The 19,126-nt window shown below is 40.9% G+C and overlaps 1 protein-coding gene across 1 annotated transcript in view; it reads right to left on the bottom strand.

Moving 5' to 3' along the window:
* The window catches only part of bmpr1bb (bone morphogenetic protein receptor, type IBb), a 76,621-nt gene that overhangs the window by 4,587 nt on the left and 52,908 nt on the right, over window positions 1-19,126 (bottom strand). The window contains exons 5-7 of the mRNA XM_033647322.2: window positions 3,776-3,941; window positions 1,876-1,978; window positions 1,472-1,574 (exon numbers count right to left, since the gene is read on the bottom strand). Coding sequence (XP_033503213.2) covers window positions 1,472-1,574; window positions 1,876-1,978; window positions 3,776-3,941 — 372 coding nt within the window. The remainder of the gene's footprint in view (window positions 1-1,471; window positions 1,575-1,875; window positions 1,979-3,775; window positions 3,942-19,126) is intronic.

Here is a 19,126-nt window from a genome sequence, read left to right on the forward strand (position 1 = left end):
CCAGAGGCCCAATGCAGCTCTGGGACTCTAGCCTTTCTGCCGCGCTCCTGCCAATCAGACACACACAAACAGATGCTTGAACACGGGGGGATAGTCCATGGTGTTGAAAGAGCCACACACACTAAGGACTAGTGGACAAAGACTTTAAGACTTAGACTTAAAGTATAGCTCTAGCTTTAGCCAAACCTTTATGGAAGAAAGGCAAAAAGTAAAATTATTACTTCAGTTCAACGTACTTGCTCTTAGTTATGCCTTTTTTCTGTATATTGTGGGGTTATTATCATCATTCAGACACTCTCGCTTCCAGTTTTACCCCTTAATCAAGTTGTTTCAATATTTTAGCTAAACTGTTGGTGTTTTTCTTGCTTTGCTGTTGCAATATTTCCACGTTCTCACATCTCAGTGATTATTGTGGTGTGTACAGCGTTATCATAGCTGATAGAAATGATGGCCAAAACTCTGAAAATGAGACCCAAGCTGAAAAAAACAAACAAAAAACCAACAGATTTGTCCAACATTTCTCTCCAACACCCAACACACTTGACAACTCACTTTCAGTTTTATCCCTACACAAAGTTAATTTTCGGCAACTGTTTATCCTGTTAGCGGTTGCGGAGGGGCTGGAGCCTATCCAAGCTGACATTGGGCGGGAGGCGGGGTACACCCTGAACAGGTCGCTAGACTATCACAGGGCTGACACAGAGACAGACAACCATTCATGCTCACGTTCACACCTACGGCCAATTTAGAGTCACCAATTAACCTGCATGTCTTTGGCCTGTGGGAGGAAGCCGGAGTACCCAGAGAAAACCCACGCTGACACGGGGAGAACATGCATTATTCTTACTTTGTTGTCTCAATATTGCCATGCTCTTAAATCTCAGTGGTGACTTTGGTGGGTACAGTGATATCAAAGCTGAAAGAAATTATGTCCAAAACTATGAAAATCCATGTTGTCAGAAAAAGGAATTGTCCTTTATTTCTCTCCAACATCCAAAAGACTTGACAAATCAGTCTATCGCTGTTTTCTTGAAGGTCAAAACTAAGTGTGTCAGGCTGTGTGACAACATTATTGTGAATTTGTGTGACAGAGACAGGCAGTGAGAGACAGGCAGAGAGAGAAGGAATGTGTGTGTTGGTGTGTTGCGGGGTAACAGATGGACAGATATCTCACATCCGTCCCGAGGCAAGAAACTCAAGCAGGCCCCGGGGAGAGGCTGTCCTTTTCATTAGAGGGTGAGAGAACAAGCCGAGGCTGCAGGCTCTGTTTCACCTGCCTCTCTCTCACTCTCTCTTGCACACACTGCCCCCCCGGAGCAGCATGTGCCACTTCACTCCAGCACCACACTGTGGTTTGTAACAGTTTAAACTGTCACTACCCATCACCACCCGGCATGGCCTGAACGAGCCCGTTCTAAAAAGGCACTCAAGTGGGGCAGGATTTCGGTGTGTGAACAAGTGTGTGTCGTACCTGATGTCATGAGCGGAGGAAGAGTAGGATGCAAGTCTCTGTTGCAGTAGTCCTGATCTGTGCAGCACTCCAGAGCTCTCCTCGAACGTGCATTCCACGAGTCCTATCACACACGTATAAGACATGCATTTCTACTGAAGAAGACACCAGAGTAGCAAATATTTACAGCCGCACTTATTCCTAGTTAGAGCATTTTACAATATACCAAAGGTTTTTTCCTACAGTGTGTAAAGATAGGGAGGCTGGACAAGTTTGATTTAAATAGGGCTCATAAAGAGCTGTGGTGAGTAAAGGAAAGCTCGTAAAGGCTTAACAACAGCTCATGAAGAAGAACACACATACACTGACTTTGCAGAAATAGGAAGAAATACACACACGCATATAAACACACACATCTGACTTACCCTGCACTGGAACTCGGAGCCGACAAGACCCAGACAACCTGCTGTGAGTACTGCCAGACCCCCCTCCTCCTCCTCCACCATGGTGAAGCAATAACCATCAGTCCTACCAAAACGCACATAAATCATCATATAAGTAAACATTATCTGGGAGTCTTTTAATCCATGGCTCCGTTTACATGCACACTGATATTCCATGTATATATGGGTCATATAAACAGCATATTCCTTTTACATACACCAAATTAGGCCCTTTTTTTCTAATGTAGCATTTTCCAATGAAGACATGTTGGATATGCCAGTATTATTCAGTTTTAGAAGCATTCTTTGGACATGTATACAGCGCATTCGGAATACACGTCTTAATTTTTATCACAGTTTGCGACGCGGAGACAGTCAACAGTTTGCAAGGCTGGGGTAGACATGCATGCCCAAAAGAAACACACCTCCTTTTAGACATTGTGATAGACTTGGACATCAACAGGTTTCCAGCATGCACTTGGGCATTTAGCAGCAGAGTGTGAAGCGGTTGGGATGAGAGTCAGCACCTCCAAGTCAGAGGCCATGGTTCTCTGCTGGAAAACGTTGGATTACCCCTCCAGGTTGGGAGGGAGTTGCTGCCCCAAGTATCTTAGGGTCTTGTTCATGATTAAGGGTGGAGTGGAGCATGAGATGGATTGGCGGTTTGGTGGTGCCAGACTTTTGTGGTGAAGAAGGAGCTGAGCTAGAAGACAAAGCTTTGGATTCACTGGTCCATCTACATCCCAACCCTCACCTATGGTCATGAGCTGAGAATGATATCACGGATACAAGTGGTGGAAATGAGTTTCCTCCATGGGGTGGCTGGGCTCAGCCTTAGAGATAGGGTAAGGAGCTCGGACATCCAGAGGGAGCTCAGAGTAGAGCTGCTGCTCCTTCTTGTCGAAAGGAGTCAGTTGAGGTTGTTCAGGCATCTGATCAGGATGCCTCCTGGGCGCGTCCAACTGGTAGGAGACCCTGAGGCAGACTCAGAACACACTGGAGGGATTACATATCTCGTCTGGCCTGGGAACGCCTCGGGGTCCTCCAGGAGGAGCTGGAAAGCGTTGATGGGGAGAGGGACAGTTGGAATACTTTGCTCAGCTTGCTGCCCCCGTGACCCAGCTTCGGACAAGGGGTTGAAAATGGATGGATGGATGGAGGTTTTTGGATATGCAAAAATATCGCAGCGTCGACCTTTTCAAGAAGGTGGTTGAAGGAATGAAAGAGGGAGGTTCTTTGACACAAAGGAACAAACGGCACAAGTGGCCCCAGCCATTCATTTTCCGTATTTTGATCTGATAAACAAAATGTTAGGGCATGTTAAATCAGAATAGGTACAGCTGCATGTAAACAGCCATGTAATCAACCTAGTAGAAATACTGTCTTTTTCAGAATAAGGACAAAAAACAGATTATCTTGTGCATGTAAACGTAGTCATTGATGTCATGAACACCATAGGTGTCAGGGTTCAATAGTATTTCCTTAAATCTGAATCCAATAATGAAACTACTTACTGGGTCAAAATAATTTGTGAATCTGTTTTAAATCTATTTATCTTTTAACTATTATAATAAAACTGTCAAAATACATTCATGTAGTCATTATGTGCACCTACATTTCTGTAACATACAGCACATGCCATATGCATGAAACTTAATTAATGCAAGGCAGCTGGCTAATGAAGTGATAATAGGCTGCATCTCATTAAGGAAAACAGCTAAAGTAAACATGTACATCTAATCAGATAAATCAGATAAATCAGATAATTAGGATTCTCTCAGATAATTGCTTTAGATAATTATTTGTGTTGTCTTTTAATAGCTTTGATATGATGAGTTATTTTTACTGCTTGGGCATAGTGTTATGTCTGCTTAAACCGTACATGCAAGTGTTGTTGACAGAGTCGTCGGGGCAGTGGTGGTAACAGTGACACCAAAGCATGTTCTGAGCTGAGACTGTGGCTGTGCTGCTGCTGCTGCTCTCCTCCGTCCTCCGCTCCGAGTCCCCCTTCCATCCGTTCTTCAGCAGCATGGTGTCCAACATGTTGGCTGGACACACAGAGAGAAACTGGACTTAGTACCGCAGCAGACCAAAACATCTAGACACTCCTCTGGACACTCCAGCAAAGCCAGAGGAGTAAAACTTAAATACACATACCTCAGGAAAATTAGAGATGAAATAAATCAAAGTCTCCAAACAACATTTCTGCTCATTTCCAATGGGTCTTTTGAATTATATGGTTCTGCCTGCCCTGGCACCGTTACCATGGCAATGCAATCCACAGAATGTGTGAATATGTGCTGCTGAAAGCAACCCTGCTGTTCTGGACTAAACTCAATGTACCTGCATGAAGTCTGGAACCAGAATAACAGCAGAAAGAAGTCTTTGTGCTGTGTGTGTGTGTGTGTGTGTGTGCGCACGCACAAATGTCAAACTGCCTACAAGTGCCTGTGTATTTAGTGTGAGTATGTACAGTGTGCTTTTGAAATGTGTGCGAGTCTGCAGTACGTTCAGTGTTGGGGATTAGTTTATTACATGTAATTACACGAGTAGTTTGACTACACATGTCAGTAGCTTGCCGGGAGTTAAACTAGTGAGACCAGCATAGGGATTCAAATCGTTCAAGTACTTTTTTTGCTGTTTTTTTGTGTAGTTAACAGCTGAAACTGCAAACACTTTGGGGCCATTAAAGGAAATGATTTTTTAAATATTTATTTTACAAATGGTTCTCTACTGTAATTGAACTCCCTCTAACCAGCTGTCTTCAACATGGCCACCTTAAAGGCATGCCCTAGCAATGCATTCAGCAGGTAGAATTTGTAAAACTACACAAATTCACTACACGTTCACTGAAGTTGTTGCATGCTATTTTACCTGACTGAGTAATCCTGCTAGGGGCAATACCCCCACCTGGACTCTTGTTCCATCTCACACAGACTCCGCCCTCTTCTGGACTCTAAGGGTAATACTCCTTCAACCACAAGCACACATTTGCCCAGTGAGATTCGCATAGCTGGCCAATCAGGACATGCCTACACAAATATGAGCAGACCCCACAGTACAAAAGGCTGTCCACAATCCATGATGACGATATGCCTACTAACCTTCAGCTGGTCAGGATCAGTGTGGCTGGGTTGATGCTACTTGCTATTGAAGGTGTAGGATGCCGTACAGCCTTGTGTATGCCTGTATACTCTTCTGCATGTATACGGGTAGACATGTCTGGATTGGTCGGCTACATTTATGCAAATCTTAGTGGGCGAATGTGTGCTTGCAATTGGAGGAGAAATACCCATAGAGTCCCATGAAGTCCAGTAGAGGGCTCTGCCTATACAAATAGAACTTAACCAAAGCTGACATTCTTTGATCTTTTCCATGAATAGTGTTTTTTTTTTTGTTTGTTTTGTTTTTTGTTTTTTTTTTTGTTTATGTACAACTTGTGAGAAAGTAGGCACTTCTTGCAACAAACTCAAGTGAGTGGTGTTTTATGCCGGCAAGTTATTTTTTTGTATTATATATTGTAATGGTTAGTAGTAGTTCAAGTAGTTTGAACCTCTTTCTTAACTCAGTGTGAAGTAATTAGTAGCTTGCAAAGCTATGCTTTCAAAGTAGATTCCCCAACACTGAGTACATTACTGTAATGTATTCAAGAGGATGTATCCATCATATTTAAAGCTGAAACTTTGAGAGCTAAATAATATCATTAATGGTGTTCATATTAATCTCTTTCTACAATAAATCAAATAAGTCCTCCAAACCAACTATAGAATTTAATGTCATCACAACTGATAATTAAGTTAAAATGCTTGAGTAACCCTGTTGAATGCTAAACTAGCCAATGAGACTGTCAATTCTTAAAACATACTGTATACTAACAAATATACAAAACCTATACCAATATACCAACACCTTGTATCCACTCTGCCTGCACAGTAGCAATCATATCCATCCCAGTATTTATTTCCAAATGGCACACAACTGTTGACAGACATCATTACTGTACTCTGCAGTCAAAACTACTAAAAAGCAAGGCATATTGTGGGTTACTGGATATATGGGATGGCTTAGTGTTTATCTTCAGAGAGGAGGAATAACATTTCCAGCAGGCAATAGATACAGTTGAACTACAGTACCAAAACACTTTCGAGCCAAGTGCAGTAACACAGTACATGTGTATTCACATAAACCAGGGGTAGGATAAATATTATTGCTCTGGACTTACTTATCCCAGAGAGTGTTAACTGTTGCAGGTGCCACTGAATGTTGAATCAGTCCAAGGTTGTGCTCAACAAAAGGGAATTCCAGCTTTATTTATTTAGTGTGAAGGACTGACTGTAAATGAGAGCCAGCAGTAATGCCAACATTATCAGCTGCAACTTTGCTGAACTGTACATGTATATGTACATGTAACTACTTAATCAAATGTTGAATATGAAGGAAAAACTAGGCCCTAAGTGGAGTTTTCAACCATGTAAGCTTAAGCCAGTATCTTGGAAGAAACTGTAATTAAAATCCACAGACTTAGCATTTTATTATTCCATAATAAGAATAATCTACTTTCATAGTACACCAATAACGCTAACAGTCAAAAGCTTAGACACATAAGCATTAAGTAACTGATTAAAAATGACTACTGTTAAAAATATTATTCATTAACACTGATTATTAACACAATGTACAAACTTTTATATCCCTCCAAGCAACTGAGGGTTCATACATTTATCAGTGGAGAATAAAACCAGTTCAGACAGCAGCTCATCCCTGAGGACCTCTGTGGTCAGAGAGCTGAACGGTGTTGTGCCACACTAGATGGATGTCTTCCTCACTCTCTTCTATTCTGCTCTAATAATATCTGTATCATAAAACTGCAGATTTCAAGACCAGTAAGATCAGTTATTCATCTGCTTTAAAAATCCTGCATAACAAAAGTAACTATAAACTATGAAAGGCGAGACATCACACGAGCACATCTCTACATTAGCTCCATCTATCCATAAAATCCAAGAATAGCTTCCTTATACTGTGGATGGGCTTCACTATAGTAGGTGTAAGTAGATCTAAGCGGCGCAACAGCCTGAAAGCCAACCAGCCATTAAAAAAGGGACATGAGTAATCCTCCAGAGGACGACGTGATGAAAAGGCTGAATGGCTGAGTGTGGTACAGTGTAAACACACTGGCTGTTCTTTAAGTGGTACTCTGTGTCCTTCCAAACTAATCTGTGCTACTGTTTCTGTCAGAGGGGAAGTTTGCGGAGGTGTTCTGATCCTCCCTCGCAGTGGCCTTGGTTTTTTCTGCAAGTGTGCAAAATAACAAAACACAAGGCGGGATGTTTCATGAAGTTGTCAAGCATTCAGATACAGTCTGTCCATATCAGCTCTGGCGGTAAGTGAGCAAAGAAGACAGGGGCAGAAATGTTACAGGAAAGCTGACGTAAGGAAAGGACAATCCCGCTTTGGAGGGGAAAGCAAAACCTTGGATGATCAGGCACTGACCCGAAAAGATAAAAGCAGTGAGAGTGCTGCCTGAGAAATCATCTTAAAAATGCATGTAATTTGTTTTCCCTTTTGTCTTCTTCTTCAAATTTCCTACCATTCTGTATGGTCAAATACGATTTTTTATATTCCATCTACAACAGGTTTAGCATAGCCTTAATGAGAGTTTGACTGTCATTTACTGTCATATTTGCTCAGCGTACAACTTCTACCTAACACTGACATTCGGGGGTTAAATTTTAGTATTTCACTTAGCACAGGATTTATCTTATAAGTGGAAAGTATGTCAGGATTTCTCTAGAACTTTAAGTAACATAAGACGATGTTGTTGTCAAAGAGGGGTTTGTGTGCGTGGGGAGTTTGTCATGCTCAGTATGTAAGAGCAGGTTTACTACAGAGCTGCTGTGTGTTCAACAGACTGTTAAAGAGGCTATAGGATGTAAATCCAGCAGGAGACTTAGGCTGAGGAGGAGGAGGCCATCTTTGTTAAGCTAACAGAGGATTAAACACCACACTGATGAAGAAAAAACACATCAGAGCATAAAACTGCCTAATTAAATTAGTTTTTAATGCTGAAAAGATGATCCTGCAAGTAAATAGACTCAAAACATATCTAAACAGACTTGGATATAAAAGATAAAAGATCAACTTAGTATTGCTGATTAAATGTTTATTGTGTTTTTAGCCACCGCATCAATATAGTGGCAAATACAATGACCAACCAAGCATTATTATTAGAATTATTACACCGTAGTAGTCTGTTGTTTTCTTCTTTGTCTCGGTCTTGCACACACACATACACACGCGCGCACACACACAACAAACAGACTTGCTGTGTCAGCTACGGGGCACACTCAAGGTCACCCCGAAATCCGATCTGCATCCCCCACACATTCCACAGGCTGTTCCTCAAACTAGACATACACACACAGAAAGTCAGTGTATTACACACAAACACACACACTACAGCTGGGCGATTAATTAAATTTTATTTTCAATCACGATTTTGGCTTTCGTTGATTATGAAAACAAGATAATCAAGATTAAATGATAATTGAGCTGCATTCTGATTTGCAATGATGCTCTCACTTTCTCTTGTCAATCTGTTATCCAGCGGTCACTTTTCTCCCTAAAAGCCCAAACTCACTCTCAGCCAGGCTGTGGTGTGGCGTGCACTTGAAGCAATTAGAAGTAACACTCCAGCTGGAGAACCTTCAGTCACAGCTCATCACAGACCGTCTTCGGGCACTTCCACTCCGGCTGGCTTCAGCTTTTCCGAATGTATCTGAATTAGTGATGACAGCTCATGTTCTGCTTTCATCACTGTGTTTGTCATCTCTTTTCATTTCTGGCTAACACTATCAGCGTGGTCTGTGACACTTCCTCCCTCCTCACGACCAGCCAAGTTTTCCATGGTGACAGAGCTAGCATGACTGTGGACGGCGTGTCATTCCTGTGATGATACTAATGTGACATGGGAACAAGACTGACATTGAAATTTCCACACAAGATCTAGATCTCTATCCAGCAGCTCCCACTCTGTTATTCAATGTTGCATTTTATAATATCTTTTCCTTTGTTTGACTATCAGCTCCTCACTTTGTGTCTGGAATCTGCTCTGCCAGACCTACTTTCCTTGTTCTGGGGTCGTCTCTCGCTTTTATAAAATTAATAAGGACAATACAAACAAATTTCAACTGTCATGAACTGACTCATTATAACAGACTGGGAACATTTTTGTGCTGCACAAATGTGTGTCAGACAATACCACGCCACTGGATAACACAAAAATAAGCTATAACAAACTGATGTAGAATACTGAAAAGAGAGATGAAAAATGTCACTGGCACACAAGCACGATTAACATCTGGAATACAGCCGCCCATACTGTTAAGATCCATTCAACGCCATGTGTACAGCCAAAATGCTGCCCATCTTGGGACCTTGACGCAAAACAACAAACAAACAAAACCCTCACATTTGAAACTCATGACTAAGCTGTGTTAACTGACTTAGCTCATTAATGACTTAGGGTTTTTTAGTGAAAACACAGCTAGCAGATTTAATATGAAATATTTTTTTTAATCCCCTAATCACCTACTCTATTTCCCATTAAGCATCTGGCAGCATAAACAGGAGGATATAGCACTGGCAAAACATCAGTGATTTTATTTTACTTTTACTTGCATACAACCATTAAAGACCAGATTAAGAATGATGATGAGGGTGGTCATCAGCTGCAGGTCTTAAATCAAGGTTCACATACTTGAATGATCAGTGTATGATAACAAAAGCAACAGCAAAAGTAGAAAAGGTAGAATGTAGGACTGGGCAAAATGGAGAAAGTCAAATATCACAATATTTTCTTCATCTGTATTGCGATGATACTGTCAGGTTGACTATTGGTGCTTTGACAAAATATTTCCACAATGAGATTTCTGATAAATAATCATCAGCTATGTGAATATAATGACTAAGTAGGTGAGGGAAAACGATAGAACAGTGAGAGCAGTCTGGAAAGTTCATAAAATTACTCACTTTACTGTAATGCAGCCTTTAAAACAAGGAAAATTCAACATTTACAATATGACAATATCCACCAAAATCTAAGATCATATCTAGTCTCGTATCATGATGTCAATATAATATTAATATAATTCCCAGCTGTGGTAGAATGTAATAAAAACATGCATTAAGTGCGCTGAATTTCCAAAGCAGGAGCACCTTTGAGAATGTTTTGAAACAAGAGTGCTGGATGAGTCAGGTGGTGGGCATTTTAGAGAATGTGTTATGTGACCTTGGGTTGTTTTTTTTTAACTGAAAACTAAAACAATTTTTTCCCTTTCATGTGTAGCTTTTGTGCGTGTACTGTTGTGCACTATTGAAACATTTATCTGAAATTGCATCCATGAAAGTAATTAATTTGTCCACGTGAATAAAAGCAGAATGTTGTTGAATCAATCTCTAAATCCAGTTCCTGACACTACTCTGGATTTGTTCTGACCACAGATAGACGCGTGTGATTTGACCCTTACATTCCACTAAAGTTGTAATCCAGACACACACTGGCAATCAATGAATATACTGTTATAATACTGGGTTTTGTTTTTCCATCAAGAGATAACTGGAAATCAATGTAAAACAGAATTACTGCCATTACAAATTAGGAGAGAGATGTTGACAGGGGAACTGTATGTGTAGGAAAATGGAGAAATCTCTACACAAAGTGTTCCAATTAACACGGTTGTTTCACAAGAGCCGAGTTCAGCTATTTAATCTTTGAGCTGAGACCTTCACACAGACTCTTCATCACAAGCCGAGAGGAGGACATGAGAGAAAAGCAAGATAAGTTACTCCAGGTGGCCATTATAAATCACCTCCTCAAAGGAGACATCTTCCCCAGTGTCTCCACAGTGCACTCTGACCCCGAGGGGGTCGCAGCCAACCTGCAAAGAGGCCATACATCCTCCTCCACCCTACCAACGCACCCTCATCCCTCTTAACCCCCTACAGGCTTCAAAGGACTCCACCACACGAGGCACACACACACACACACACACACACACATGTGCACATATTGTAGGCCTACATGCACACACACAAGAAGCACATTCCACACTCTCTTCTCCGTCTACGCTGCTACACCCACACCAGGTCATCTGTTTCCACCCTGCAGCTTCCAGCAACCTGTTCTGTGTTTACCAGCCGTGACCAGACTGCCTTTGTGGAGGAATGAGATGGTCACTTTGAGGCTCCCACCACCCGCAGCAATAACGACACAACAAATTTATTGACCCTGCCTCACTCACGCTGAACCCTAACCCCACTTTCAGAAAAACTATAGCTCAACTGTCAGAGATTCACAATGTTTGCACAGAGAAAACCTTCCACAAGAGTGTGAATACAGCAGAGAGCTGCTATATCCACAACAAATTACTCAAACACACAGCAGACACACAGACACAGTGACTTCTGCTGTATTCCAATAAATGCTAAAAGCAGAGAAAGAGACAGAAACTCTCTTGCATCTTAAAGGAAGAAAGTAAAGTGCACAGAGATGTATTAAACTTACAGATAAATCACAGAAAACACTGCAGAGGAATATATAAATGGTCTTGCATATGACAGAATACGGATACAGTGATTTAGGAGGATAACTCCCTTCTATGAGGAACAAAAATACAAATGTTCATTTCTTAAAAAACAACAACATGCATTTCTCAGAGAATATAATTTGTCAACTCCGTGTATTGGGCTCTGCAGTCAGACAAACTCTTCTTCACACTCTGTCTCGGAGGAACAGACCAGCATGTTGTGTTTGCACAGATTTAACCTCCTGCGATCCTGTGTCATATGAGGACATCAAACTTTGGGATAACTTGACCTTATACTTTGTTCTACTTAAAGAGGCAACAGATAGGATTTGTTTTTTTTAGCTTGGCGCCACCTAGCGTCAGTGGTGTTGCGTCGCACTGTCGCAATGACTAAATTGACCATGGGGATCAGAGATAAATTTTAAAAAAATGTAGACAAAGTCCAGTGTTCACTTATCTGGGCATAACTTAGCTGGGCAATGTCCGTCGATAGCTGCCTCCGTTAGAAGAGAACAGAAGGAAGGGAGGGGGGTATCACTGTCCAAGGGCTGCCGTAGAATGGCAACGAGGATGTCAGCCGACCAACACTCACTACCCGGTCCCTGGTTGCGGCGATTTGCAAAGCTGGCCAGCTAGGAAATAAGTAGCAGCCAGAACAGTACAGTCCTCTCTCGTCTAGCTAACATTTAGCCGTGTTACTTACTTCCACTTCCGTGTTACTTACTTACTTCCACTTCTTAAAAATCTGCAGTAAAACAGATTTTTTCCGCAAAATTTTGGCACCAGTGGCAGAAGCTTATTGCAAAGCCACTAAGTAACCTATGTAAATGCTGATAGTCTTATTTTACTGTGTATACTACCCTGTGCAACCCACATTATATTCATAATGATATATTTAGGAAAAGATGCTATCTGTTGCCTCTTCAACTTAGACCTGTTGTTGTCATTCGTGGGCACTTCTTTGCGCCATCTAGTGGTAGTAAGACCACAATAGACTGTTTCAAACTAGACAACATAAACATTTTAAATGGGTCCCTTTGTATTTCCTGTTTGAATGTATGTTAATGCAGAAGCTGACAGGAAGTAAACAGGGACCAAAGTTATTGCCCTAGCAACAGAATAGCAATGAAACGGTCCATACACTAATCCATGTAAAACAAGATGGCAGCCATCTCTGCCAAGTCAGTCTGTGGCTGATCCCGACACAAAAGTGGACAAGGTCCCAAACTTGATCAGATTTTTATGGTTGAAAATTGTTTATGATTGAGAACGTTTGTAGTTTGATATGGCAACAAATTTGACCAATTTTAGCAACAGTAACAAGCTAAGACACTATTAATTATAAATTAATAATTAATTATAACTTCTTAAAAGACATTCTGACTTTACTGTCGTCTCATTCGAGGAGAGTGGGAATTTATCGGGTCCCATTGAACCCAAACAGCTAGGAGAAATTAAAAATGCATACCAAACAAAAGCTGGGGTCTCAGGAGGTTAATATGAAGAAGTGTGAAACTACAAGACAACAAAAAAATATTCATGCAAATATCAGTTCCCACGAAGGAGTTCTGTAGTGGATTTAAATTTTGCTCTACAAGCAATTATTTCTGTATAAATGTATGTTTTAATTTTCATCTTTTTCCTTTCATGTATGATTATATGTCATATTTTTAATGTCTAAGTGAATCTCTATGTACTGTTACGGTGTTAATACTTGTCTTTCCTTTGTACTTTAAAATAACCATGCAGGGCTTGAACCTACCAACAAAAAATAATATTATGTTTAATAAAATCCAATGCTTTACCACACAGCAGCCATTGAGAGTGCTGGCCAAACTGCTGCACCTTTAATTTCTGACAGACTAACAGACACATGCACACACAGACTGATAGGCACAGAACAGGTGTAGATGCTGGCACGTAATGAAACCAAGGCTTTGTATTAACCACAGTGTGGTGTACGTGTGGCACTTATCCCAACACACTATCTCAGCCCTTCCTTCTCTTATTTTTTCCTGTTCCTGTCTACTACGAGGTATTTTTTAACACTGTCTGTCCACATTGCTCATCAGTTCATCTCACTGCTCGTCTATCTATCCATGTGGTCTGGACTTACTGGAAAAAGCCACAAGCCACTGACTAATGCTGGGCTCTATTACAGACATACCGAGAGACTGCAGCCATAGCACCACCACAATATGTCACTTTACCCCAAGATATTACCTCGGCCAAAAAAGTGCTTTTTCCTTAAGGTTGTTCAAGGTCTTTATAACGTGGGGCAACCTCAAGGAACTTTTTTTGTCCCTGTGGACAAAACCAAAAGTGTCTCCCAGGATACAGAGCGCATTTACCATGTGCACCATCACCATGTGTCATAAAGATCTTGATTTTTCTTTTTTAAACACAAGTGTTTGCATGATGCATAGCGATGAAGTCGTTAATCTATTTGTGGAATTGTTAGATTAATAACTATAATATGACGATGGTGGTTTTATGGTGTGTTCCATTTGCACTGCAAAGTCAGGATTTCCGAGTTCCCAGTCGGAAATTTAAACTGCCCCTGAAGTCTGATTTCCAACCTGGAAAGTTGGAGGAACCTCACCAATCCCAACCTTAAAATCCAATGTGGCTCCTCCGCACGTTAACAGTAGTGAAAACTCTAATAATGTACTGTCAATTAGCACCTCTGTCTTATTTGTATCTCATTAAAACCTGTCCAATTTCTATCTGTGGACATGTTGCTACTGTAAGCACAAAATGCAGCGCCATGCATGGTTATCAACTGGTATTGCTGACAACATCTTGGTTTTCCAACTTGTTGTACTGGATAGCGATGCCATTTCCCAGCTCTGACCCCACAACTTCCAAGGTAAATGGAACACAGCAACCAATAATATTCATAGACTACATAATGTCAGCCTTCATCTAACAGACAGCCATTTGCATCATATGCTAAGATGCAAGCTAACAGCCATAGGCATAGGGCTTTCTCTATATTTTTCATTCATTCATTTCCATCTTACTAACTCAGTTCGCTAACAGTTATCGGCCATTTTTTCACAGACCATCTCAATGAGGGATCTCAGCATTGAAACAGAGGGAACAACAGACTCTAGCAGAGACAGTGAGACATATTACATACCTGTCTAGGAGGAAGAATGCCAAGTCAGGATCAGATTTGAATCCTTTCAAATCCTGAAATGCTCTCCATCTGTAAAGTTACCAAGCAAGGTTGACTCCTGTTTTTCACCTGTACTCTTTTGGCATTTTTCTTTTCCTCTGTCCTTTCTTTTCTTTTTCTCTTTGCTGATCCTGCCCCAGTATCAGCAATAGCCACAAAATATAACATCAAAAATGAAATTCTCTCACTTTGCCTTCAGTCTGCGTGCCGTTAAATCACTCCATCTGATTTCATGGGCAATCTGAACTAGGGACAGGCATTGTGAAAAACAAGAAGTGGGAGCAAGTCATTGTTTTGCAAGTCACAAGTAAGTCTCAAGTTTTTGCACTCAAGTCCCAAGTCAAAACAGGCAAACCCTGAGTCAAGACCCAAGTCCTAAACCTTTAGTTTTGAGTCCTAATCAAGTCATAATGTGTGTTTCACCAAATATAATGCCATTTTAATAATCCATTAAAAAAACAAGATTAACAAATGCTTTTTAAAAATAGTGTTCATTTGTTAAAACAAGCGCAATGCAACTTAATCATATAAAAGTAGCGCTGACATTGATATTGCACAGCATATAGCACTACTAACCAGTATAAAAACTGAATGAATTTTGCATGTTTCTGTACTGTCTTGTTAGATTTAACTCAACTCATATTGGAAAAATGTTTTAAGTTTCTCTTCCCAAATTGCCTTGAGGGAAGGCAGCCAGTATTTTTAAAGTAAAAAATGTTCAAGTTCAAGTAACATCACGAGTCATTGGGGTTAAAGTCCAAGTCGAGTTGCAAGTCTTTTTGATTTTGCCAAGTCAAGTTTAAAGTCATCAGATTTGTGACTCAAGCCTGACTCGAGTCCAAGTTATGTGACTCAAGTCCACACCTCTGAAAAATACGTATAGAGAAATGGCCAATCATCTCGTTAATGGTCCCGTTTGCTTCTGTACATCATACAGAGGCATCGGTATTAAATTGAGACTGTTTTATAACCAGTTAAAAACTCTTTGTAGCTGCTTTAAAACAAGAAATGTTTCAGGCTGATATTATCTTGAATTTCCAACACTACATGGTTTCTCTTAACCAAAACAGTATCACTCTGTGCTCATGAACTGGGAAAGTTCATCATTTAAAAGTTCCACTTCTTAAAGTCTGCACTCTAGTCTTCCCTGAACTCACAAAAGTAATCCTACGCATCCAAATCTCACCAGGCAGATATACTCATGTGGTGCACATGAATAACTATTGCACAAACACACATAAACACACACACACACACACACACACAGTATATTGCTCCCATGCCTGACCGCTGGAGCAGCACATCTGCCTGGGGATCAAATTCTGTGTGGGGGAACTGTATCCACATCCTGACAGGAAGCAGCGCACAGAAGGCTGGAGAGGCCTGGTCCTGCCGAGGACCAACTGCTGCTGTTTTGTACTTCTGGACCACTGCACCACACTACACTCTGACCTTATTCCACAACAGTCCTCAACGCTCCACACAGATGTCTTTCCCAGAGTGTAGTCCATGCTGCACAACACTTTCAGTTTCAAACTGTTAAACAAACGTCTTAAACATGTGGTTAAATCACACGTGGAATCATCATCAACATATACACGGACTGTATGAGGACCCAAAAAACAAGCTCTTTCTTTTTGTACTTTCTATTTAAAGTACAAATTTAAAGACTCAAAAGAACATCACAATAATCCTCTTTACCACTAACCTAAATTCAAACTAGAAAGTTTTGTAATTAAAAGTTTCTGACAAATCACCTCCTTTAAACTCCTTCACGCTCGTACGGCTGAAGCAGAGCCGCAGAAGACAAATGGCTGCTGATAAGGACAAAACTAATATACCCCCTCTGAATGCTCCTACGGAGACACACTCCTACAGAGACACACTGACATTTTCAGATATTTGAGGATTGCTGTGAGTGAAAACACACACTGGTTGGAAAACAGCTCCTCTGAGACTCCTGTCGACTAGACATGTCTGTCCAGAAGACATGAGGATAGCTTTAGTGGTGTAGAGTGAACTTGTTATTCTCCTTCTGAATTTGTCACACAAGATCTCACCTTCTCAATATTGAGAATGCAGTGAGAGTTATGGGAGGAGTCATATTTGTAGCTATGACCCAGACATGTTGGGTTTTCACGGTTACTTAGCGGTTCTGTGTTGCAAACATTGAACAAAGCAAAACCGAAAATGTGGTTGGAGGAAATGGGCCAGTAGAATTTTTTAAGATGCAGCCATCATAAAAGTATATTATCAAACCCACAACCAAAGTCTTTGTATTTCCACAGCATTGCCACCGGAAGAATGGGAGCCAGGACTCATCTACTCTCTGTGAACCTCACCAGCCTATAGAAACAGGTGGCAAATTGACCGTGCCGCTTAGATTTATGGGCAACCTCCCACATGTTTTACTCATTTAGGAGACCTTTAAAAAGATCAGATCACAGAGGAAACCCAAAAAGCAACTGGTGGCTCAAGTATTGGTGAAATAAAGTGGACAGAGGGAGTAAAAATGATGGAGCCCGACACTGCAGAAAAAGCTTTAGTATGGATCTTTCCAAGAGGGCTCTAAGCTTCTGTCTGCACTGACAGGAACATGCAGAAACTTTGTCTCTTGTTAGTTCATAGTCAGACTGTTGGAGTAAAATTCAGACACTGACTCTCATTTTTCCTTCTTCAAACAACCAATCTACCTTCATGGCTACTGCCCTCAAACTAGCTAGACTTACTGGATGAGAGGTGAAACACTTAGCTCAGTCTGCACAGATAAGAATGAGGGAAATTCTGCGAAGAAACATTCATCAGCAGCTGAGGTATTTCATGACCAACTGCGAAAGTTAGAGCTAGCTCTGAACTGCTCAGTCAGACTGGGATTTTACAGCTGGCCTTTAGTTTTGCCACGGTTTCGGTGAAGTGTCTCTTTGTAGCAGGATTAAAATCAAAATCCAGTTGATTATATTTACATACATATGTATTTATCGCTCCTGCTGTTGATTTTTTAAAGTGCTTTTCAATTTATGAAGAATTTTCCAAAATTTATAAATGATAAATCTGCAAATATAATGTGTTAACTTTGTTTTTTGCTGTATGAGGGAACAAAAACACAAACACCCTGACAAACACACATCACACGAGCACTACAGACACAAAAATATATACACAACACACACATGAACACACTACAAGTACATTGTAACTGCAGCATACAATGAAGAGGCCACGGCAGCATAAATTAAAGTTAACTGGCACATAATCCGTCATCTAAGGGAAATCCAGTCGCAGCAAGAGTCATATGGTGACATTTTCCAGACCGTCTTTTAATGGCAATACTTGTAAACACTGTGCTTGTGTGCATGTGTGTGTGAGTGTGCGCCCTGTCTGATACTTGATTGTGTTCAATAAGTGTTTGATAAACTGAGTGTTTCTGCAAAGTTAAAGCCTGTCCACATGCATCATTAAAAGTGGGGCTGCAACTAATGATCCAATGATTTCACTATCAGTTAATCTGTTGATTAAATTTCTATTAATTGATGAATTGTTAAGTCTATGAAATTTCCTAAAATTGTGAGAAACGTCCACTGCAATTCCCTAAAGCCCAAGGTGACGTCTTAAAAATGGCTCGTTGTGCCTACCGACAGTTCAACACCCAAAGATAAGTTTGCAATTCAAGACAAAGAAATGACTTTTGTTAACAGAAATGGATGCACATGAATTTTCTGTCGATCGACTAATTGTTTAAGCTCTAATAAAAAGCCACACTGGGAAGCTTAACTATCCTAAAAGCAAAGAGGTTATATGTGCGACTGGTTAACTTAAACATATAGTTACATAAGTGTTTTAACGTACATAAAAACAAGAAATCCCCAACCATACACATACGAACACGTATACTGGCCGACAATGTCTCTCTCCTCTCTGTGATCAGAAACAGAACAAATGCACAAGTGTCATCTTCTCGGGGCTGGGAGCTTGTCGACCCTCCCCGCCTGTCACAACCTTACGGGGCACCGTGACACTGTTGGCATTCATCGTAAAAAGACAACTGGCTGTCCATCTTCAAACAATTCAAAACATGACTGGAGGGGGGGGGGGGGGGGGGGGGGGGGTGGAGGAGGAGGAGGAGGAGGAGGGGGCTGAGAAGGGAGAGGACGGGGCAGATAAATGCACACCCGTTCTCATGGTTGCCCCTGTGGAGATCATGATAGCTTTTGCTCATCATAAATACCACGGGGTAAAAAATAGACGGATAACCCCACAGTTAGCACGTTCGACCTGTGACCTTACAATACTCGCAGTAAAATGTGTGACAGGATGCTTCTGACTTCAACAAAATGAAGGGCATTTAACCATAAAGTGCAAATACAGATATTTAAGAAGAAAATACAAATTTGAAAATTAATATTTAAATTGGATTCTTGCAGTTTTTGAGTGACAAACTATAATCAGTCACATGAAGGCCTCATCT

This window comes from Epinephelus lanceolatus, chromosome 19, assembly GCF_041903045.1.
Source record: "Epinephelus lanceolatus isolate andai-2023 chromosome 19, ASM4190304v1, whole genome shotgun sequence".
In the NCBI taxonomy this organism is placed as follows: domain Eukaryota; kingdom Metazoa; phylum Chordata; class Actinopteri; order Perciformes; family Serranidae; genus Epinephelus; species Epinephelus lanceolatus.